The sequence below is a fragment of the Hylobates moloch genome, unplaced genomic scaffold, assembly GCF_009828535.3.
Source record: "Hylobates moloch isolate HMO894 unplaced genomic scaffold, HMol_V3 SCAFFOLD_1, whole genome shotgun sequence".
Classification (NCBI taxonomy): domain Eukaryota; kingdom Metazoa; phylum Chordata; class Mammalia; order Primates; family Hylobatidae; genus Hylobates; species Hylobates moloch.
Genome location: NW_026652276.1, coordinates 114,165,427 through 114,189,187, shown reverse-complemented (window position 1 = coordinate 114,189,187; position 23,761 = coordinate 114,165,427). Strand labels below are relative to the sequence as shown.

Sequence of the window (23,761 nt, the reverse complement as noted above, 5' to 3'; positions counted from 1 at the left end):
GCCTGGGCAACATAGTGAGACCCCCGTCTCTACAAAAATCATAAAAATTAGGCCAGGTGAGCACCGCGCCCAGCTAATTTTTGTATCTTTTGTAGAGACGGGGTTTTGTCATGTTGCCCAGGCTGGTCTAGAACTCCTGAGCCCAAGCCATCCATCCTCCCGCCTCGGCCTCCCAAAGTGCTGGGATTACAGGGCCCAGCCAGTCTCGTGTTTTATTTAGCAGTCCCTCCCTGTTGCACAGTTGGATAGTTTTTTTTACTTTTTTAGGCAGGGTTTACCTCAGTCTCGCAGGCTGGAATGCTGTGGTGGGATCATAGCTCATTGGAGCCTTGAACCTTAGGGTTCAAGTAGCTGGGGGGCTGAGGTAGGACTACAGAGATGGGGTCGCGCCGTGTTGCTAGGCTGCTCTTGGCCTGAAGGGTCCTCCCGCCTCGGTCGCGCCCGGACATATTTTTCTATTTTTGACCGACATAAACACTGCGCTGGGTCTGAGTTCGTCAACTACCCTTCTCCAGCCAGCAACACACAAGACCTGGCGGGGAGGTCGCGGTTACCAGGGTCCACTCTGAGGAGAAGTCGGGCCAGCTCCAGGCACCGTACTACCCTGGTGACTTTGCCAAAGGCCCACCCCTCTGACGTCACCGAAGGCGCGCCCTTGTGACGTCAGAGGGCCCCCCCCCTCACGCGGAGCCAATCGGAACTCGCGGCGGAGCTGCTGGGCTTCCAGGAGCGCGCATGCGCGGACGGCTGGCTACAGGCTGCCGGGTGGGATGTAACTGGCTGCTGAGCTGGCCTTTTTGTGTCCGCAGACTTTGGCCCGGCTGCCGCCGCCCATAAGCTACGAGGAGGAGCTTTACGACTTCCTGGCCTGCGGTGCCGGGCGCAGCAAGGGCCAGACGCGGCGCGAGCAGGCTCTGCGCGCCAACTGGCGTTCTCCTGGCAGGCACGATCGCACGGTCGCGGAGAAGCTCCTCAGTGGCCAGCGGCAGCTGCAGCCCCTGCCGCGCACTGGCCTCACCTGATCCTGGGTACCTGCGTCCCACAACACCTCCCACAGCCAGGGCCCGAGGACCCCCGGGAGCGTCCCCCGCCACCTGGCGCGGCTCTTCCTGGGCAGGGTAGGCCCCCTCTGAGGCTGCCCCGCATTAGGGAGCTGCACCCCCTAGCTCTACTTCTGACCGCCGGTTGTAATCGCATTAAGCCTTTGAAACTTTGTAGCGGTGTAAAAGGGGCTAGGAAACGAAGAAAACATCTTTTCAAAAATATAAGCGATCGGCCGGGCGCGTTGGCCCACGCCTGTAATCCCAGCACTTTGGGAGGCCGAGGCAGGTGGATCACGAGGTCAGGAGTTCAAGACCAGCCTGGCCAGCATGGTGAAACCCAGTCTCTACTAAAAATACAAAAATTAGCCGGGCGTGGTGGCAGGCGCCTGTAATCCCAGTTACTTGGGAGGCTGAGGCAGAGAATTGTTTTAACGCGGGAGGCAGAGGTTGCAGTGAGCCGAGATCGCGCCACTGCACTCCAGCCTGGGCGACAGACAGAGACTTTGTCTAAACAAATGTGTGTGAGTGTGTGTGTGTGTGTGTGTGTGTGTGTGTGTGTGTGTGTGTGTGTGTGTATGCGATCGAGCCCGGGATGTTGAGATTACTGTGAGCCGAGATTATATAAGCGATCAAGCACGGGAGGTTGAGGTTACAGTCAGCCAAGATTGCAGCATTGCACTCCAGCCTGTGTGACAGGGGGAGACTCTGTCTCTAAAAAATTATACGCAAGTGAGAGCTTTTCTTCCAGCACTCATGCGCAGACTGAAGAATGTAATTGGGCCAGGCCCAGTTGCTCACGCCCGCCCGTAATCCCACACTCGGGGAGGCCGAGGCGGTGGATCGCTTGAGCTCAGGTGTTCCAGACTAGCTTGGGCAACATAGTGAAACCCTGTCTCTACAAAAATACAAAAAATTAGCTGGGCATGGTGGCACGCGCATGTAGTCCCCGCTACTTGCGGGGCTGAGGTGGGAGGATCGCTTGAGCCCAGGAGGTCGAAGCTGCACCTCCTGGGCTCAGGCAATCCATTTCAGCCTCCCAAAGTGCTGGGATTACACTGTATATTAATGCCTTTTTTGAAAATGGAAACTTTTACAGGCAATTCACTTCCTTCAAACTAATGATAAGGAAATGATGCTGTTCTGTTTTGTTTTTTGTTTTTGAGTGTGTGTGTGTGTGTTTCTTTTTTGAGACAGGGTCTTGCTCTGTTGCCCAGGCTGGAGTGAGGTGGTGAAATCATGGCTCACTGCAGCCTTGACCTCCGGGCTCAAGGAATCCTTCCCTGTCAGCCTCTCCAGTAGCTAGGATTACAGGCGCATGCTACCATGCTTGGCTAATTCTTTTTTTGAAATGGAGTCTCACTCTGTCTCCCAGGCTGGAGTGCAGTGGTGCAATCTCGGCTCACTACAGGCTTGTCTCAAACTCCTGACTTCAGAAGGTCCACCTGCCTCGACATCCCGAAGTGCTGGGATTACAAGTGTGATCACTGTGCCCAGCGATTTTGCTCATTTTAGATACTAGAACTTTTTAATTTAAATTTCTTTTTCCCCCTGAGATGGAGACTTGCTTTGTCTCCAGGCCGAGTGCAGTGGTGTGATCTCTGCCCACTGCAACCTCCGCCTCCTGGGTTCAAGCGATTCTCCTGCCTCAGCCTCCTGAGTAGCTGGGAGTACAGGTGTGTGCAGCCACACCCAGCAGTTCAAGGCTGAGCCCAGGAGTTCAAGGCTGCAGTGAGCCATGATCGTGCCACTGCACCCTAGCCTGGGCAACAGAGCGAGACCCTGACTCCACAAATAAGTAAATCAACATCATATGATCTGTACCAGGCAACAGGCAGGTGCTCTTATCCCCACTTTTCATCCTCAACTCTGAGTTGAGTCATACATCAACTCTGATGACCTTTGCTTCCACTCTCCTTAAGCCATCCACAGGAACAGCTACCTCACATAGAAAAGTCAATCTCAAGGCCAGGCGCGGTGGCTCACGCTTGTAATACCAGCACTTTGGGAGGCCGAGGCGGGTGGATCACGAGGTCGGGAGATGGAGACCACGGTGCAACCCCGTCTCTACTAAAAATACAAAAAATTAGCCAGGCGTGGTGGCGGGCGCCTGTAGTCCCAGCTACTCAGAGAGGCTGAGGCAGGAGAATGGCGTGAACACGGGAGGCGGAGCTTGCAGTGAGCCGAGATTGCGCCACTGCACTCCAGCCTGGGCGACAGAGAGAGACTCTGTCTCAAAAAAAAAAAAAAAAAAGAAAAGTCAATCTCAGAGGGTTGAGTAATTTGCCCAATTACTGTAAAAGGTAGAGCTTCAGTTATCACCCAGGTGCATCTGATGCTAGTATTCCCTCTCCACCCCTCTGTGTGGCTTCCCTTTATATATTTAAGTTTTTTTGAGACAGAGTTTCACTCTTGTTGCCCAGGCCGGAGTGCAGTGGTGCAATCTCGGCTCACTGCAACCTCCACTTCCTGGGTTCAAGCGATTCTCCTGCCTCAGCCTCCCAAGTAGCTGGGATTACAGGCATGCACCACCACACCTGGCTAATTTTTGTATTTTTAGTAGAGACAGGGTTTTACCATGTTGGCCAGGCTGGTCTCGAACTCCTGACCTCAAGTGATCCACCTGCCTCTGCCTCCCAAAGTGCTGGGATTACTCGCATGAGCCATCACGCCTGGCCCCAGTATATATATTTTGAATGAGTGAATGAATGGACACTCAAAAAATGTTAGCTATTAGCATCTTTGCACAAACAATAAGCCTACAACAAATATCTTTTTCCAAATAAAAAGGAAGTCCTCACCACATAGATTATTTATTTCACCACTCCAGAAAAATAGACAAAAGCTTTTAAAAGAGTGTTTTGTGGGCTGGGCTCACGCCTGTAATCCCAGCACTTTGGGAGGCCGAGGTGGGTGGATCACCTGAGGTCAGGAGTTCGAGACCAGCCTGACCAACATGGAGAAACCCCCATCTCTACTAAAAATGCAAAATTAGGCATGGTGGCGCATGCCTGTAATCTCAACTACTCAGGGGGCTGAGGGGGGCTGAGGCAGGAGAATCGCTTGAACCCAGTAGGTGGAGTTTGCGGTGAGCCAAGATCGCGCCATTGCACTCCAGCCTGGGCAACAAGAGTGAAACTCCGTCTCAAAAAACAAACAAAAAAAAAGTGTTTTGTGGTGGAGCTCAGTGGCCCATGCCTGTAATCCCAATGCTTTGGAAGGTCAGTGTAGGAGGATCAATGGAGGTTAGGAGTTACAAACCAGCCTGGGCAACATAGCAAGACTCCATCTCTACAAAAAATAAAAATACAAAATTAGCCAGGTGTGGTGGCACACAGTGTAGTCTTAGCTATTCAGGAGGCTGAGGCAGAAGGATTGCTTTAGCCCAGGAATTCAAGTCTACAGTGAGCTATGATCGCGCCGCTGCACTCTAGCCTGGGTGACAAAGAAAGACCCTGTCTAAAAAAAATAATGAATGAAATCATGCTTTGCCCTCTGTTCTCTGAAATCCTTCTGCTTTCCTGAGGATGTCAGCATCCACGTGAATGAGCATGCAATTCACCTGACTCACCATCCCACGTCTTCCTCAGCTCTGATGACCTTTGCTTCAACTCCCCTTACGCCACCACAAGTACAGCTCTGGTGATCCTTTTGGAGGGCTAGATTTCTGAAACCTTAAACTCCGACGTTCTTTTTACTTGCCCTCTGTGGCAGATTCTATTTTCCAAGGTGGCTGCAACAGGTTCTCCCAGGCTGGAGTTTTTGTTTTTTTAGACAGAGTCTCTGTCTGTTGCCCAGGCTGGAGTGCAATGGCGTGATCTTGGCTCACTGCAACCTCTGCCTGCTGGGTTCAAGCGATTCTGCTACCTCAGCTTCCCAAATAGCTGGGATTACAGGCACAGGCCACTACCACCTTGCTAATTTTTGTAATTTTAGTAGAGATAGGGTCTCACCATGTTGCCCAGGCTGGTCTTGAACTCCTGACCTCCAGTGATCCACCTGCCTTGGCCTCCCAAAGTGCTGGGATTAGAGGTATCAGCCACCGCACCTGTCCAAGTCTGCTTCTTTGTCTATGCATTTAGTTCTCTCAAGAGATTCTCTTTCCCTCTCCCTCTCCCTTGACTTTGTACCCTGCTAGTCAGGTATACATGATTTCCTGTCAGACCTGAACCTTACAGAATTGAAGCCACAGAAAAGAGTATGTTGACTCTGCAGTGCTTGAAGGGAGTAGGAGTAAAGCATTTGCCAGAGGAAGCAGTCTTAGGAAATTTTGCCTCTAACCCATTTTTGTGCCAGTCTCAGCAGGAGAGAGTGAAGCCAGACAGTCTCCCTCTTTCCTGCTTTATGTCTGGACTTTGATGTTCGTTTCCTCATTCTGTCTTTCTAGGCTCTTGCTCTTGCAGAATCCACTGGTCTTTCTTGAAGAAATGTGTAGTCAGAACTTTGTGCTGCATTTTTATCTAGGGACGGAACAGAAGAGAAGAGTGTGGTCTCCTAGAAATCTAACACTGGAGAAATATGAGTCTGATTTCTCTTTTTTTGGTTTTGGTTTTTTTTTTTTTTTTTGCTGTCATTGTAATTTTTTTATGCATTGGACTGTTACACGTTTGTCTATCTGCTAGCAGTTTACTCTTTTTTGAGATAGAGCCTTGCTCTGTCACCCAGGCTGGAGTGCAGTGGTGCAATCTTGGCTTACTGCAACCTCCACCTCCTGGGTTCAAGTGATTCTCCTGTCTCAGCCTCCTGAGTAGCTGGGATTACAGGTGTGGGCCACCACACCTGGCTAATTTTTGTATGTTTAGTAGAGACAGGGTTTTGCCATGCTGGCCAGATTGGACTTGAACTCCCAACCTCAGGTGATCCACAGGCCTTGGCCTTCCAAAGTGGTGGGATTACAGGCGTGAGCCACCATACCCGGCCAGCAGTTTACTCCTCCTCATGAATTTTAAAAATTAATGTCAACTATATGGCATGCAGAAGATCCCAGCTTCTCAGAATAGCTGGTTATATTACATATCATTTCAACTTTTATTTTAGCTTTGAGGAGTACGTATGCAGGTTTGTTACATGGGTATATCACATGATGCTGAGGTTTGGGGTACGATTGATCCCATCACCCAGGGTTTGAGCACAGTACTCACTAGGTAGTTTCGCAATCCTGGCCATCCTTCCGCTGCCTTCTTGTAGTCCTCAGTATCTGGGTTTTTGTTTGTTTGTTTGTTTGTTTGTTTTTCACATGGAGTCTTGCTCTGTCACCCAGGCTGGAGTGCAATGGTGTGATCTCGGCTGACTGCAACCTCTGCCTCCCAGGTTCAAGTGATTCTCCTGCCTCAGCCTCCTGAGTAGCTGGGATTACAGGCACCCGCCACCATGCCCCGCTAATTTTTGTAATTTTAGTAGAGACAGGGTTTCGCCATGTTGTCCAGGCTGGTCTTGAACTCCTGATCTCAGGTGATTTGCCCACCTCGGCCTCCCAAAGTGCTGGGATTACAGGTGTGAGCCACTGCACCTGGCCATCAGTGTGTGTTTTTCTCATCTTTGTATCCATGTGTATGTACCCAGCGTTTAGCTCCCACTTATAAGTGAGAACATGTGGTATTTGGTTTTCTGTTCCTGTGCTAATTCACTTAGGATAACGGCCTCCAGTTACATTTGTGTTGCAGCAAAGGATGTGATTTCATTCTTTTTCATGACTCTGCTGGCTTTTTTTTTTTAATTATAAAATATAGCATAAGGCCAGGCGTGGTGGCTCATACCTGTTATCCCAGCATTTTGGGAGGCTGAGGTGGGCAGATCACCTGAGGTCAGGAGTTCGAGACCAGCCTAGCCAACATGGCGAAACCCTGTCTCTACTAAAAGTACAAAAATTAGCCAGGTGTGGTGGTGCACGCTTCTGATCCCAGGTATTCAGGAGGCTGAGGCATGAGAATTGCTTGAACCCGGGAGGCAGAGATTGCAGTGAGCCGAGATCGTTACCACTGCACTCCAGCCTGGGTGACAGAGCAAGACTCCATCTCAAAATAAAAGTTAAAATAAAATATAGTATAATTGCATGGGCTGGGGACCCCAGCCCTTGTTACAGGGAGCCTCTTTAACTCTCCTCTGATTCAGAACCTTTTCAGAATGTACTGTGTACTCTTTCAATGTCTGGGGACCTGAACAAATTTATCCCTACTACCAAAGCAAGTAAGCTTGGTTCTCGCAACTATGTGTGAACCTCACAACCTCTGTACCAGCTTTTATTTTTTCTTACACAGGTGAAGGTAAGGGGTCAGTCCTAACAAAAGGTGAAGGAAGCAAGGTGATCTTAGAAGCCTCTTGAAAGATACAGAGATTAAGAAGTTGGGAAAGCATTTGTTTGAGCAAGGAACTTTTTTCCTCTTATCCAAAATCAGGCCTTCGAAGGCTGGCCCTGCAGGAAAACTTGTTTTTGTACTTTGGAACTAGGGGCAAGAACTTGTCAGCGGTGGCTTTTTTTTTTTTTTTTTTTTTTTTTTTTTAATCAGTTGGTCCTTTGTTTGCCCCAGATGAACTAGCTGGGGCCAGCCAGGCAGAAGTTCTGTTCTGAGCTGCAGAAGGCAGTGGTTCGGTTGGGGCCTGGGAGCCACTGTGTCTGAGAATCTGATAATAGACCTTCCCATCAGGATGTCTTTTACCCCTGGCCCTGCCCTCTCCCTCCCTGTTAGAGGCAAATATGAAGAATCCAGTCTATTCTCCAGCAATGATTTTTCTGTGTGTGGAATTCTGATGTACACAATTTACTTTGAAGCAACTGAACTTAACAGATTTTTTTCCCCTATAGCCAAGAGAATTTTAAATAATGTATGTATTGTGTTAAATGTATTAAATAATTAAATGTATTAAATAATGTATGTATTGTGAGTCACTCTTGGTGGAGACAATGAAAAGAGGAGGAATTGGCCAGGTGTTGTGGCTCACACCTGTTATCCCAGCACTTTGGCAGGTGGATCACTTGAGGTCAGGAGTTTGAGACCAGCCTGGCCAACATAGTGAAACCCCATCTCTGGCTAAATACAAAAGAATTAGCCAGGCGCAGTGGCAGGCGCCTGTAATCCCAGCTACTCGGGAGGCAGGAGAATTGCTTGAACTTAGGAGGCAGAGGTTGCAGTGAGCCGAGATCACATCACTGCACTCCAGCCTGGGTGACAGACTGGGACCCTGTCTCAAAAAAAATTAAAAATAAAAAAGGAGGAAATCAGAACTGTACAAGGAGGTACAGCATTTTGCAGAGCAGGATGGGAAGAGCTAAAAGGAGCTGTGGCTGAGTTTGCTCTGCTGCCCAATCAAACAGGGAGGGAGTTGATACTCTTGTAACCCAACGGGTGAAGCCATCTCCCCTGGCCTGACCATTGCATGGGCAGAGTTAAGGTCCTAAAATCCAGCTCACTCTCCTAGGGAGGGTGTGGAAAAAGAATCAGCTTTCCAAGTAAATTCAATGTAAAATGTGTCTCTAATATTCTATTTTGGCCAGCACGGTGGCTCACGCTTATAATCCCAGCACTTTGGGAGGCTGAGATGGGAGGATCATTTGAGGCCAGGAATTCAAGACCAGCCTGGGTAATATAGTGAGACCTCATCTCTACGAAAATAATAATAATAACTTGGCTGGGTGTGATAGTGCATGCCTGTAGTCTCAGCTACTCGGGAGGCTGAGGCAGAAGGATCCCTTCAGCCCAGGAGGTTGAAACAGGGAGCTATGATTGCACCATTTGCACTCCAGTGTGGATGACAGAATGAGACCTTTTCTCTAAAAAAAAGCCAAAAATACTCTGTTTTTTTCAGGAGGCAGGTGTCAACAATTCTGAGCTGTAAATCAGGCCTAGTGTTCAGCTAGTGATGTGTAAATCAGTTCTCACTTTTAGTGGAGGAAATGTACATTTCCTTTCAAACTCAAGGCTGATGGTCTTGCTTTTTTTTTGAGACAGGGTCTCAATCTGTCACCCAGGCTATAGTGCTGTGGCCTGATCTTGGCTCACTGCACCCTTGAACTCCTGGGCTCAAGCCATCCTGCCACCTCAGGCTCTTGAGTATCTGTGACCACAGGTGTGCACCACCATGCCCCACCAATTTTTTTTTTTTTTTTAAGAGAAGGAATCTCGCTATGTTCCCCAGGCCAGTCTCAAACTCCTGGGCTCAAGCAATCTTGCTGTCTCACCCTCCCAAAGTGCTGGGATTATTACAAGTGTGAGCCACTGCACCCGGCCAATCTCATTGAAGCTATTGCTAGTGTCAGCAGTTGGAAAGAGGTTCAAGTACCTAGTTTGTCTTTTTTTTTTTTTTTGAGATGGATCCTTGCTCTTGTTGCCCAGACTGGAGTGCACTGGTGCAATCTTGGCTCACTGCAACCTCCACCTCCCAGGTTCAAGTGATTCTCCTGCCTCAGCCTCCTGAGTAGCTGGGATTACAGGCGCCCGGCTAATTTTTGTACGTTTAATAGAGCTGGGGTTTTGTCATCTTGGCCACACTGGTCTCGAACTCCTCACCTCAGGTGATCCACCCACCTCAACCTCCCAAAGTGCTAGGATTACAGGTGTGAACCACTGCACCCTGCCAAAGTACCTGGATGGCCAGTAATTATTTGTCTGATCATCTCAACAACACTGGAAGCCTCTTGAAGATGGTGCCCATGCATTCGTCTCTCCGGTCTTGTGTCAGGGTCCCTGGGGACTGGCTTTGAGGTTCTGGTGCCCATCAGTCATTCTCAGGAGGATTGCTCATTCTTAGTTATGTTGTGTTGCCTCATGCACCTTCTTTTTTTTTTTAAGATGGAGTTTCCCTCTTGTTGCCCGGGCTGGAGTGCAATGGCATGATCTTGGCTCACCACAAACTCCAGTTCCTGGGTTCAAGCGATTCTCCTGCTTCGGCCTCCCAAGTAATTGGGATTACAGGCATGTGCTACCAAGCCCAGCTAATTTTGCATTTTTAGTAGAGACGGGGTTTCTGCATGTTGGTCAGGCTGGTCTTGAACTCCTGATCATGGGTGATCCGCCCGCCTTGGCCTCCCAAAGTGCTGGGATTATAGGCGTGAGCCACCATGCTGGGACTTCTCATACACCTTCTTAAAAAGTGTTTTAGCTTGTCCCACTTACTTCATTTTAGCTTCTCTTACACCATTTGTCTGGTTTCTGGCTTCCTCTTCATTCACCTATGGTTCATTCTCCATACTTAGTGGAATTACGCTATAGTAAGCACTGCTTATCTGCTAATAGACCTGCTGACTTCAAGACCTTTACAGCAAGCCTGCCTGGGCATGTAGTATCTATTAGCTTGATTCCCGCTGGTCCAAAGCCAAATGAGTGGTTTCTTTTTAGTTTTTCTTTTTATTTTTTATCTGTTTTTTGAAGAGACAGGGTTTCACCACGTTGGCCAGGCTGGTCTTGAACTCCTAGCCTTAAGCAATCCACCTGTCTTGGCCTCCCAAAAAGCTGGGATTACAGGCATGAGCCACCATGCCAGCCCTTGTTGAGTTCTGAGTTCTTTTTTTTTTTGAGACAGAGTCTCGCTCTTTCACCCGTGCTGAATTGCAGTGCAGTGACGTTATCTCGGCTCACTGCAACCTCCACCTCCCAAGTTCAAGCGATTCTCCTGCCTCAGCCTCCCAAGTAGCTGGGATTATGGGTGCCTGCCACCACGCCCGGCTAATTTTTGTATTTTTAGTAGACATGGGGTTTCACCATGTTGGCCAGACTGGTCTTGAATTCCTGACCTCAAGTGATCCTCCTGCCTCAGCCTCCCAAACTGCTGGGATTACAAGCATGAGCCACTGCACCAGGTCCCTTGTTGAGTTCTTAATAACTGCTTAGGTTCAACTCTGTTTAGTTCATAAAATATTTAATTCATGAAACATTTAACTAACACCTATTCGGTGCTGGGTGCAGAGATAGAAGATAATTCTTTTAGTCAAGGGCTCTGCCCTGGAGGAGCTCACATTCTAGAAGAACCAGAATGATTGACTGATTTTCTGGGTTGATGGGGAGGAAATAATGTGGTATAGGGGAGGTTACTTGATCTGCACCATGAAGAAATAGGACTTTCCTCACCACATGGGGCATATGGTGATTCCAGGAAGAGGAGCAGTATTTGAAAGGGTGTAGACGAATAAAAACCTGACATAGGCCAGGTGCAGTGGCTCATGTGTATAATCGCAGCACTTTGGGAGGCCAAGGTGGGCGGATCGCCTGAGGTCAGGAGTTTGAGACCAGCCTGACCAACATGGTAAAACCCCATCTCTACTAAAAATACAAAAATTAGCTGGGTGTGGTGGCGGCTGCCTGTAATCCCAGGTACTCAGGAGGCTGAGGCAGGAGAATTGCTTGAACCCAAGAGGCAGAGGCTGCAGTGAGCCGAGATCACACCACTGTACTCCAGCCTGGGTAACAGAGCAAGACTCCATCTCAAAAAAACAAACAAAAAAAAAACAAAAAACCCACATATGACATGCCTAAGAATCAGGTCCGACTGGGCGTGGTGGCTCACTCCAGTAATCCCAGCACTTCGGGAGGCCGAGGCGGGTGGAACACCTGAGGTCAGAAGTTGCAGACCAGCCTGGCTAACACAGTAAAACCCCGTCTCTACTAAAAATACAAAAATTAGCAGGACGTGATGGCACACACCTGTAGTCCCCAGCTACTCAAGATGCTGAGGGAGGAGAATTGCTTAAACCTGGGACAGGGAGGTTGCGGTGAGCCAAGATGGCACCACTGCTCTACACTCCAGCCTAGGTGAGAGAGCAAGACTCCATCTCAAAAAAAAAAAAAGAAAGAAACAGGTTCTTAGTATTCCTTGAGCCATGAATTGTGTGTGTGGCCAGACACAGTTGCTCACGCCTATAGTCCCAGCACTTTGGGAGGCCGAGGAGCATGGACCATCTTAGCTCAAAAGTTCAAGACCAGCCTGGGCAGTATGGCAAAACACCATCTCTACTAAAAATACAAAAATTAGCCGGGCATCGTGGTGCATGCCTGTAGTCCCGACTGCTCAGGAGGCTGAAGTGGGAGGATCGCTTGAGCCAGGGAGGCAGATGTTGCAGTGAGTTGAGATTATGCCACTGCACTCCAGCCTTGATGACAGAGTGAGGCCCTAACTCAGAAAAAAAAATGTGTGTGTGTGTGTGTGAGTAATGTGTGTGTGTAAAAATGTGTGTGTGTTTTTGTATATTTGTGGGGAATGAGGTTGGTAAAATACATAGGCATAGGAGGCAGATCATGAAGGGCATAAATTGTGTAATAAAGACATTATGTTAATTGGCTGGGTGTGGTGGCTCTGGTGGGATGCAGTGGCTCACACCTGTAATCCCAGCACTTTGGGAGGCCCAGGAGGGTGGATCAATTGAGGTTAGGAGTTGGAGACCAGCCTGGCGAACATGGTGAAACCCCATCTCTACTAAAAATACAAAAATTAGCTGAGCGTGGTGGTGGGTACCTGTAATCCCAGCTACTCAGGAGGCTGAGGCAGGAGAATTGCTTAAACCTGGGAGGCAGAGGTTGCAATGAGTCAAGATTGTGCCGCTGTACTCCAGCCTGGGTGACAGAGTGAGACTCCTTCTCAAAAAAAAAAAATTATTAATAGACACTGAAATTTGCATTTCATTTTTATTTATTATAATTATTACTTTTGAGACAGGGTCTCACTGTGTCACCCAGGCTGCGGTGCACTGTCATGGTTGTAGCTCACTGCAGCCTCAAACTCCTGTGCTCAAGCAATCCTTCTGCCTCACCCTCCTGAGTAGCTAGATCTATAGGCACATGCCACCACACCTGGCTAATTTTAAAAATACTTTTGTAGAGATAGTGTCTTGCTATATTGCCCAGATTGGTGTTTTGAACTCCTGGCTTCAAGTAAACCTCCAGCCTCAGCCTCCCAAAGTACTAGGATTACAAGCATGAGCCGCTGCACCACTGCAGCCAGCCTGAAATTTGAATTTCATTAATTTTTACATGTCAAAAAATACTATTCTTCTATTGATTTTTTTTTTCAGCTGTTTAAAATGTAAAAATCAGCCAGGCATGGTGGCTCACACCTGTAGCCCCAGCTACTCTAGAGGCCAAGATGGAAGGATCACTTGAGCCCAGGAGTTTGAGGCTGCAGTGAGCTATGATGGCACCACCACACTCCAGCTATGATGGTGACAGAGTGGAACTTGTCACACACACACACACACACACACACACACAAAATTCATTTTGAATCCCTGTCCTCTGCAGCTTGTGTAGCAGTGTGCCTCCCAGAGTTTCTTCCTGTACCTTCACCATTTTCCTTCTCCTTCCCAGGCTCAAGTCAAGACGTAAAGGTGGTGGTCCTGCAGGCTCTGTCCTTAGCGCTCTTCTCTTCTCCCTCTCTCTATTCTCCATGGACTTTATTTTTATTACTTTTTATTTTCTTGAGACAGGGTCTCACTTTGTCACCCATGCTGGAGTGCAGTGGCATGATCTTGAGTCACTGCAGTCTCTGCCTCCCAGGTTCAAGCAACTCTTCCTGTCTCAGTTGCCCAAGTAGCTGGGACTGCAGGTGTACACCACCCTACCTGGCTAATGTTTGTATTTTAGTAGAGTTGGGGTTTTGCCATGTTGGCCAGGCTAGTCTTGAACTCCTGGCCTCCATTGATCCTCCCTCCTCAGCCTCCCAGGGTGCTGGGATTACACGTGTGAGCCTCTGTGCCTGGCGTCCCCCTGGACTTTAATCAGACCATGTCTTCAACTAGCACCTCTACATTGGCAACGTTGTGTATGTTAAGCTGTTATAGTTAGCTCTGACCTTTCTTCTAAGGCTTAAAGCCTTTCCCAGTATCTGCAAGTTAAAGTCTAAACTCCTTAGCCTGGCCCTAGGACCTACTTAGTCTGAACTCCTGATGCACTGCTAGGCCCCTGGGCCAAGCCACGGGGTAGCTTCCAGCAGGTCATCTGCTTCCTCCTCCTTGTCTTTGCTCACGCTTCTCCCTCTGCCATCACAAGCCTCTCTCCTTGTCTCTACCTCCCTTCCTCTCCTCCCAGCACATGCCAAATCGATGCCCTGCCCTTTGACAACCCACTCAGAGGGCCACTTACCCGTCAGATTCAACTCAAATACCTGTGCCTCCTTGAGGCCTTCTTTTCTTTTCTTTTCTTTTCTTTTCTTTTCCTTTTCTCTTCTCTTCTCTTTCTTTTCTTTTCTTCTTTTCTTTTCTTTTCTATTCTTTTAGTTAGAATCAGGGTCTTGCTCTGTCACCCAGGCTGGAGTACAGGGGCAAGATCTCAGCTCACTGCAGCCTCCACCTCCCGGGTTCAAGTGATTCTTCTGCCTCAGCCTCCTGAGTAGCTGGGATTACAGGCATGTACCACCATGTCCAGCTAATTTTTTGTATTATATTTTTAGTAGAGACTTGGTATCTGTGTTGCCCAGGCTGGTCTCGAACTCCTGGCCTCAAGCAATTCTCCTGCTTTAGCCTCCCAAAGTGCTAGGATTACAGGCATGAGCCACTGTGCCCAGGCTGAAGTTCTGTTTCATAGATAAGGCTAAACATTTTTCCTGTGTGCCCATAGAGCCTTATGCACTTCTCCACTTTATTGCTTGCTTTCTTGCTACAATTAGGTCAAAAATAATTGAATATTGGTTCAACATCAAATATATATATATATTTTTGAGATGGAGTCTTGCTCTATCACCCAGGCTGGAGTGAAGTGGCACGATCTCAGCTCACTGTAGCCTCTGCCTCCTGTGTTCCAGCTATTCTCCTGCCTCAGCTTTCTGGGTAGCTGGGATTACAGACACACACCACCACGCCTGGCTAATTTTTTTTGTTTGTTTGTTTTAGTAGAGACAGGGTTTCACCATGTTGGCCAGGCTGGTCTCAAACTCCTGACCTCAGGTTATCCATCCACCTCAGCCTCCCAAAGTGCTGGGATTACAGGCATGAGCCATCACGCCCTGTTGGCTGTGTGAAATGTTGGAGGTAGAGGTTGCAGTAAGCCAAGATCGTACCACTGCTCTCCAGCCTGGGCAGCAAAGTAAGACTCCATCAAAAGAAAAAAGAAATTGGTGTAGTGTTGGATGTAAAAAAAAAAGAAATAAAAGGAAAAAGAAATGAATGAATCTGTGAGTACACTCTTATGTGGCCTGCACTGACTTTGACACAAGTTACATTGGCTCAGTAGACAAGGTGGGATCTTTTCATAATTTTATTTGATGTCTTTAAATACATTTATCTTTTTTCTTGTAGAAGGAAAATTCTTCCAAGGATGGTCTCCCACTCAGAGCTGAGGAAGCTGTTCTACTCAGCAGATGCATTGTGTTTTGATGTTGACAGCACAGTCATCAGAGAAGAAGGAATCAATGAGCTAGCCAAAATGTGTGGTGTTGAGAACGCGGTGTCAGAAATGTAGGGATAGCATTTATTCACTTTATGAAATGATAAAGAATTTCTAAAGAGTGACTGTTTTGGATGAAGTGCTAGACCCTGGCTATGGAACATGAGCACTAGGCTTTTTCTTTCATCCCTTAGAGCTGAATTTGATACATTCATTCAGTCATAGAAATATTTATGGCAAACAAATATGGATAAGACATGTTTTTAGCTTGATCAGGGGAATGACGACCATCACTCACTAAAGAAGGTGGCCTGTGGGACAGGGTCCAAGTGTCCAGCGGCTTTGTGTCATGGTTCAAAGTGTGGCCTTTGGCCGGGCGCAGTGGCTCACGCTTGTAATCCCAGCACTTTGGGAGGCTGAGGCAGGTGGATCACGAGGTCAGGAGATCGAGACCACGGTGAAACCCCGTCTCTACTAAAAATACAAAAAATTAGCCGGGCGTGGTGGTGGGCGCCTGTAGTCCCAGCTACTCGGGAGGCTGAGGCAGGAGAATGGCATGAACCCGGGAGGCGGAGCTTGCAGTGAGCCGAGATCGCGCCACTGCACTCCAGCCTGGGTGACAGAGCAAGACTCCGTCTCAAAAAAAAAAAAAAAAAGTGTGGCCTTAGTGTTTCCCTGGAAAGGTTCAGAGTCTCTTGGTGGATCCTGGGTCAGAGCCCCTCTCTCCCTCCCTCCTTCCTGCTCTGCAGCTGGGCACCTCCCTCTGCAGTCCCAGTCCCCCAGTCATGCACCATGTCATTTTCTGGCTGGTGTGCAGTGGCTTGATCTTGGCTCACTGCAACCTCTGCCGCCCAGGTTCAAGTGATTCTCCTGCCTCAGCCTCCCAAGTAGCTGGGATTACAGGCACCCACTACCATGCCAGGCTAACTTTTGTATTTTTAGTAGAGACGGGGTTTCACCATGTTGGCCAGGCTGGTCTCAAACTCCTGACCTCAGGTCATCTGCCCGCCTCGGCCTCCTGAAGTACTGGGATTACAGGCATGCGCCACTGCACCCAGCCTCTTTTCCTGTCTTATCTGACTCACTAGATGGGATCTGTTAGGTAAATCAGAAACCAAAGAGGAGTAGCATTCAACACTTCCTGTCACCCCACGAGCAAATCTATTATCAAGCCCAGTGCAGTTTACCTCCTGAATAGCTCCTTACTTGTAACACTTTTGCGTCTCCACCAGTGACTTCTAACTGCACTGCCCACATCCAGTGCTATGTTCTCTACACCCAGCTAAATAAAGTATTCATTCCGAAATGTAAGGCAGGTAGGTCACTGTCATGCTTCTGTTCTTTAAAGGCTTCTTTTTTTTTTTTTAGACAGAGTCTTGCTCTGTTGCCTAGGCTGGAGTGCAGTGGAGCGATCTTGGCTCACTGCAAGCTCCGCCTCCCGGGTTCACGCCATTCTCCTGCCTCAGCCTCCCGAGTAGCTGGGACTACAGGCGCCAGCCACAAAGCCCGGCTAATTTTTTGTATTTTTAGTAGAGACAGGGTTTCACCGTGTTAGCCAGGATGGTCTCGATCTCCTGACCTCATGATCCGCCCGCCTCGGCTTGAGCCACCGCGCCCGGCCTCTTTAAAGGCTTCTTAATGCTCATAGGACAAAGAAAAATCACCCTTATGAACCCTGTAATCCCAGCACTTTGGGAGGCGGAGGCTGGTGGGTCACTTGAGGTCAGGAGTTAAAGACCAGCCTGGCCAGCTTAGTGAAACACTGTCTCTACTAAATACATAAAAATTAGCCAGGCCTGGATATTGGGGATTTACTTACATATTTATTGCAAAGCCCTGGATCTTAGGGATTTAACTGAATTTTTTATACTGTTTCTCTTAATCTGCTTTGTTAAATTTGGTATTCACCAAGATGCCCCTATTGTCTCTACTTTTATCTTTTTTTTTTTTTTTGAGACAGTCTCGCACTGTTGCCCAGGCTGCAGTGCAATGGTGCGATCTCGGCTCACTGCAACTTTCGCCTCCTGGGTTCAACTCATTCTCCTGCCTCAGCCTCCTGAGTAGCTGGGATTACAGGTGCCCACCACCATGCCCAGCTAAATTTTTTTGTAGTTTTTAGTAAAGACGGGGTTTCACTATGTTGGCCAGGCTGGTCTCGAACTCCTGACCTCATGATACACCCACCTTGGCCTCCCAAAGTGCTGGGATTACAGGTGTGAGCCACCGCGCTTGGCCTCCACTTTTATCTTGATGCATCACTGAGTTGATGTTAGATTTCAAATTCTTCTTTGCCCTTATACCATTCTATCCTGAACCCACCTTTACATGATGATGAAAGAAATTAGCAATATGTTATTATCTATCTGTTGGTATATATCAAATGCTCACCTAAAAATAGCAACAGCCAGTGGAAAACATCATGTGCTTTGGTGTTTTCATTTGGATGACTATTTACTTTGCAATCTACTAGCAAGCTATAATGTTGTATGATATGTGGAATTTTAACTGAATTGCTTTAAGTGAACATTTAAACATGATAAACCATATTGATGGTATTTAGGTTAATATACTTGAACATTTTTTTCTTCATCATGAGTAATATAACATATCCCTCAATGAAAATCTAGAATTAGAGTAAATTCGCTAATGAATTCAATAACCTTTCCCATAATATTTTTAATTATATGCTTAAGGTTCTCTTAGTGTTTCTCCCACTTTTTAATAGCTTATGCCTTTTTTGCCTTTGTTTTTTATTGGCTCATTTTAAAGCAAAAACCTCACAACATGTGCTCCCTAGAAGCACTGTAACCTAGTGGTAAGATCACAGGCTCTGGGGACACAGGCTGGCCATGTCTCTTCTCCTGTCTGAGCCTTAGTATCCTCTTGTAGTCACGAGAACTGAAGATCTATCCTGAAGATTTGATAAGATAGTAAAGTGCTTCAAATAATATCGGGCATATAAATACATAATAAATGCTTCCCGACCTCAGGTGATTCTCCCACCTCGGCCTGCCAAAGTGCTGGGATTACAGGCGTGAGCCACCATGCTCAACCAAGAAATTCTTATGTAAAAAGAGGCTGGGCTCAGTGCCTCAATCCTAGCACTTTGGGAGGTCAGGGTGGGTGGATCACTTGAGGTCAGAAGTTTGAGACCAACATGGGCAACATGATGAAACCCCATCTCTACTAAAAAATAAAAATAAAAAATAATAATTATCCAGGTGTGGTGGTGGGCGCCTATAATCCCAGCTTCTCGGGAGGCTGAGGCAGGAGAATCACTTGAACCTAAGAGGCGGAGGTTGCAGTGAGCTGAGATCATGCCACTGCACTCCAGCCTGGGCAACAACAGCAAGACTCCAACTCAAAAAACAAAAACAAAAAGAGACTCCATCTCAAACAAAAACAAAAAAAAACACAAATGTGGTATGGCAATGAAAATAATTACCGTGTTAAAGACAGTTTCATAGAAAATAAAAGACCACTCAAATACAATAAGCTATCTTTTTAGATGGGTATAATTATTATTCTTATTTAACAGCTAAAGAAACAGGCTCAGAGAATGTTATTTGATTGGACTGTGTTGCATCTCTGGACAGTGCAGCTGAGATCAGACTTCGTGTGTAACTCCACTAGCCTACCAGGGTGTCTCTCATAAAGGTAAAAAATGTAAATCTGGCCTAATACACAAAGTTACCAGGGCAGCACTGGGTCAATTCTACATACAGTACTTCTATGTTCATAAAGAGAAACATTAAGGGAAGGTGAAAATGCTTCTAGAAGGCGACTGGACACCAGCACTCTTGCTTACTGCCTTTGGGCCCTTCTTTAAGGCCAACAGTGACCTGAAATTATTGACTGACTTTTCCAATCTACTGGAGAAAATGGTACCAAGGTCACCAACATCAGACAAATTCACTCGAGGACCTATCTATGTGCTTTGAAAGACAAAACTGCTTTTGTAAAGGACACTGTATTTCAGAAAAACAATCATATTAACAAGTAATAACACTGTAAAATGCTGATGTGTTGAATGCTACTTTAGAAAAACAGGCTCAAATCTAGGAAAAAATTTCCGACAGAAAACTATGTATCAATTATCTAGCTAGCTAGCTAGAGACATGGTCTCATTTTATTGCTCAGGATGGAGAGCAGTGGGATGATCATAGCTCACTGCAGCCTTGAGTTGCTGGCCCCAAGTGATCCTCCTGCCTCAGCCTCCTAAGTAGCTGGAGCCACAGGTGGACACAGGTACACCTGGCTTTTTTTGTCTATTTTGTAGAAACAAGGTTTCACTACATTGCCCAGGCTGGTCTCAAACTCTGGAGTCTCGATCTGTCGCCCAGGCTGGGATGCAGTGGTGTGACCTCAGCTCACTGCAACCTCCACCTCCCAGGTTCAAGCAATTCTCCTGTCTCAGCTTCCTGAGTAGCTGGGATTACAGGCTTGTGCCACCACACACAGCTAATTTTTGCGGTTTTTGTAGAGACCAGGTTTCACCACATGGGCCAGGATGGTCTCGAACTCCTGACCTCAGGTGATCCACCCGCCTTGGCCTCCCAAAGTGAGGCGTGAGCCACCACACTTTCTTATGTTATTAAATAGCCTAACCCAGGAAGAGTGCGGTGGCTCACAGCTGTAATCCCAACAACTCTAAAGGCCAAGGTGAAGATCACTTGAACCCAGGACAAAACCGGCCTGGGCAACATAGCGAGACCCCCGTCTCTACAAAAACTACAAAGATTAGGCCAGGGGTGCACCGCGCCCGGCTAATTTTTGTAACTTTTGTAGGGACGGGGTTTCGTCATGTTGCCCAAGCCATCCACCCTCCCGCCTCGGCCTCCCAAAATGCTGGGATTACAGGGCCCAGTCAGCCTCATGTTTTCTTTAAGCAGTCCCTCCCTGTTGCACACTTGGATAGTTTTCTTTTTTCTTTTTTAGACAGGGTTTACCTCAGTCTCGCAGGCTGGGTGCTGTAGTGGGAACATAGCTCATTGGAGCCATGAACCTTGGAGTTCAAGTAGCTGGGAAGCTGAGGTGGGACTTCAGACATGCGGTCGCGCCATGTTGCCCAGGCTGCTCTTGACTGCCTGGCCTGAAGGGATCCTCCCACCTCCGCCGCGCCTGAACATAGTTCCCTATTTTTGACCAACATAAACACTGTGCTGAGTTGGAGTTTGTCAGCTACCCTTCTCTAGCAACATACAGGACCTGGCGGGGAGATCCCGGTTACTAGGCTGCACTCCAAGAAAACAGTCCTGCTCCAGGCAATGTACCGCCACTATGACGTCGTCGAAGGTCCCCCCACCTTCACGCGGAGCCCATCGGAACTCGAGGCGGGGCTGCTGGGTCTTCCAGGAGCGCCCAGACGCGGGCAGGTGGCCGCCGGTGGCCACAAGCCTGGGCAGGATGGAAGCGGCCGCAGAGCGGGCGCTTCCACGTCTGCAGGCTCTGGCCCGGCCGCCGCCACACATAAGCTACGAGGAGGAGCTTTACGACTGCCTGGACTACTACTACCTGCGCGACTTCCCGGCCTGCGGGGCCGGGCGCAGCAAGGGCCGGACTCGGCGCGAGCAGGCGCTGTGCACCAACCGGCCTGCGCCTGGCGGGCGCGAGCGCAAGGTCGCGCAGAAGCTCCTCAATGGCCAGCGCAAGCGCCGCCAGCGCCAGCTGCAAACCAGGCTGCGCACTCGCCTCACCTGAGCCTGAGTACGTGCGCCCAACACCTCCCCCAACCAGGGCCCCGGGGACCCTGGGAGCGTCCCCCCACCGTGCGGCGCTGCTCGCCCTGGGCAGAGTCGGCTACCTCTGAGGGAACTGCGTTAGGGAACTGTACCCGCCAGCTTGGCCTCTTATGGCCGTTGCAATAGCATTAAAGCCTGTGGAACTTCATAGGTGGGTAGAAGGGGCTAGGAAACGAAGAAAACATCTTTTTAAAAATATAAGCAATCGATGGCTGGGTGCAGTGGCTCACGCCTGTAATCCCAGCACTTTGGGAGGCCGAGGCGGGCGGATCACGAGGTCAGGAGATCGAAACCGTCCTGGCCAACATGGTGAAACCCTGTCTCTACTAAAATATATATTTTATATGTATATATATTTATATGTATATATTTATATGTATATATATTTATATGTATACTTATATGTGTGTGTGTGTGTGTGTGTGTATATATATATAAAATTAGCCGGTCACTGTGGTGCGCGCCTGTAGTCCCAGCTACTTGGGAGGCTGAAGCAGGGGGAATGGCTTGAACCCGGGAGGTGGAGGTTGCAGTTAGCCGAGATCGTGCCACTGCACTCCAGCCTGGCGACAGAGCGAGACTCCGTCACACACACACACACACACACACACACACACACACACACACAAATTTTATATATATATGTGCGATCGAGCCCGGGAGGTTGAGGTTACAGTGAACCAAGATTGCGCCACTGCTCTCCAGCCTGGGTGACAGAGGGAGACCTTGTCTCTAAAAAAAATAGATGCAGGTAAGAGCTTTTCTTCCGGCGCTCATACTTAGACTGAAGAAAGTAATTGGGCTGGGCCCAGTGGCTCAGACCTGTAATTCCAGCACTTTGAGAGGCCCAGGCAGACGTATCACTTTAGCTCAGGAGTTCTAGACTAGCCTGGTCAACGTGGTGAAACCACGTCGCTACAAAAATACAAAAAATAAGCTAGGCATGGTGGCGCGTGCTTGTAGTCCCCGCTACTTGCGTGGCTGAGGCGGCAGGATCGCTTGAATCCAGGAGGTCTAGGCTGCAGTGAGCCATGATCTCCCCACTTCACTCCAGCCTGGGCGACAGAGTGAGACCCTGTGTCAAAAAAAGAAAAACAAAAAAAGTAACTGACCTGTGTTTTTGTCTGATTTCCTACAGGATACCGAAGGACCTGTTCGAAGTATTTACTGTAACTCCAACTGTAACTTGGTTCTGAGGAGGAGAGAATCCATGTTTGGTCAACAGAACTTTTCGCTGTCACTTAAGTTTACTGCTTCGATATCTTTTCCTTACTAATTGATTGTTAATTAAGTAGTGCCCAAGTGGATTATCCTTTTTAGGGTTTATTAATTAAAAGAGAGCAGCAAGAATGGCATTTTAACTCTCCCGGGTTTCTTTTCAGTTACTATGGTAACTCTTTTCAAGTCCACAAATGATTTGTTCTTATCTGTAAAGAAAAGGTCACGAAGATAAGCGGAGAGGGACCAAAGATAGGAATATGTGTAAGATTTCTACCTAAATTCGGCCGGGCACTGTAGCTCACTCCTGTAATCCCAGCACTTTGGGAGGCCGAGGCGGGCAGATCACCTGAGGTCAGGGGTTCAAGACCAACTTGGCAAACATGGCAAAACCCCATCTCTACTAAAAATACAAAAATTAGCCAGACGTGGTGGTGGGTGCCTGTATCCCAGCTACTCGGGAGCCTGAGTCAGGAGAATTGCTTGAACCTTGGAGGTCAAGGTTGCAGTGAGCCGAGATCGTGCCACTGTGCTACAGCCTGGGCAACAGAACAAGACTACATCTCAAAAAAAAAAAAAAAAAAAAAGGATTTCTACGTAAATGTCATAGACTACTCTAAAGGTTAATATTTGCATATTATAATGTATATTGCACAGCATGCCAACCTCAAATAATCAAAAGGGTCAGAATCTAAAGGGAGTTTATTCACGCACAGAGTTTTAGGAGGGCCAACTGGGAACCACAGATACAAAAGAGTGGAAGTCAGTGTTCCAAGGCTTAGAAGTTTGGGATCACTTACATAGACAAAGTTTAGAGAAGCTTAGCAGAATTAAAGCACCTCTCCGTTTAGTCCAGGTGGTCTTTCTTTCACTCTGTCACCCAGGCTGGAGTGCAGGGACACAATCGCAGCTCACTTAGCATCCCTAGTAGCTGGGACTACAGGCACACACCAACACACCCAACTAATTTTTGTATTTTTTGTAGAGATGGGGTTTTGCCACATTGCCCAGGTGATCTCAAACTGCTGGGCTTAAGCAATCCACTCACCTCGGCCTCTCAAAGTACTAGGATTACAGGCATGAGTGACTGTGCCCAGATGAGGTGGTCTTTTTTCCGGGAAAGGTGCGTTTAACCTTCCATACTGAAGATGTAAGTCATAGAGTCTTTTGTGCCATCTGGTGTGAGTTAGGTACAGAACAATAAGGGAGGCAGTTAATCTCTAACAAAGATGAGTGATTGGAAGGAGAGGAGGTCTAGTCTCTGGTCTCTCATAGTCATTTACAGAATGAAAATAATAAGGAAAGAATAAATTATAATTTAAGAACCAGAAGTTACGAACATGCTATGTAACTCAATCAGGGTGTAACTTCCCCCTTCGTGTGATAAATTTATATGGGGTCCTGAAACTTTTTTTTATAGTTGGTAGGTTCTCCACACTGTTGATCCCACAACAATTTT

The 23,761-nt window shown here is 47.9% G+C and overlaps 2 protein-coding genes across 2 annotated transcripts; both read left to right on the top strand.

The window, feature by feature from the left end:
- The first annotated feature begins 735 nt into the window (after nucleotides 1-735).
- LOC131383462 (uncharacterized) lies at nucleotides 736-15,775 on the top strand. Its single transcript, XM_058438567.1, has 3 exons — nucleotides 736-772; nucleotides 839-1,118; nucleotides 15,256-15,775. Exons 1-3 carry the CDS (start codon nucleotides 736-738, stop codon nucleotides 15,416-15,418), a joined length of 480 nt encoding a protein of 159 aa, XP_058294550.1. The 3' UTR covers nucleotides 15,419-15,775.
- Nucleotides 15,776-20,530: 4,755 nt separating this feature from the next.
- On the top strand, nucleotides 20,531-22,439 carry NUPR2 (nuclear protein 2, transcriptional regulator). The gene is made up of 2 exons (XM_032758013.2): nucleotides 20,531-21,049; nucleotides 22,223-22,439. The coding sequence occupies exon 1, from the start codon at nucleotides 20,624-20,626 to the stop codon at nucleotides 21,041-21,043; it is 420 nt and encodes a 139-aa protein (XP_032613904.1). The 5' UTR covers nucleotides 20,531-20,623; the 3' UTR covers nucleotides 21,044-21,049; nucleotides 22,223-22,439.
- Nucleotides 22,440-23,761: the final 1,322 nt, after the last annotated feature.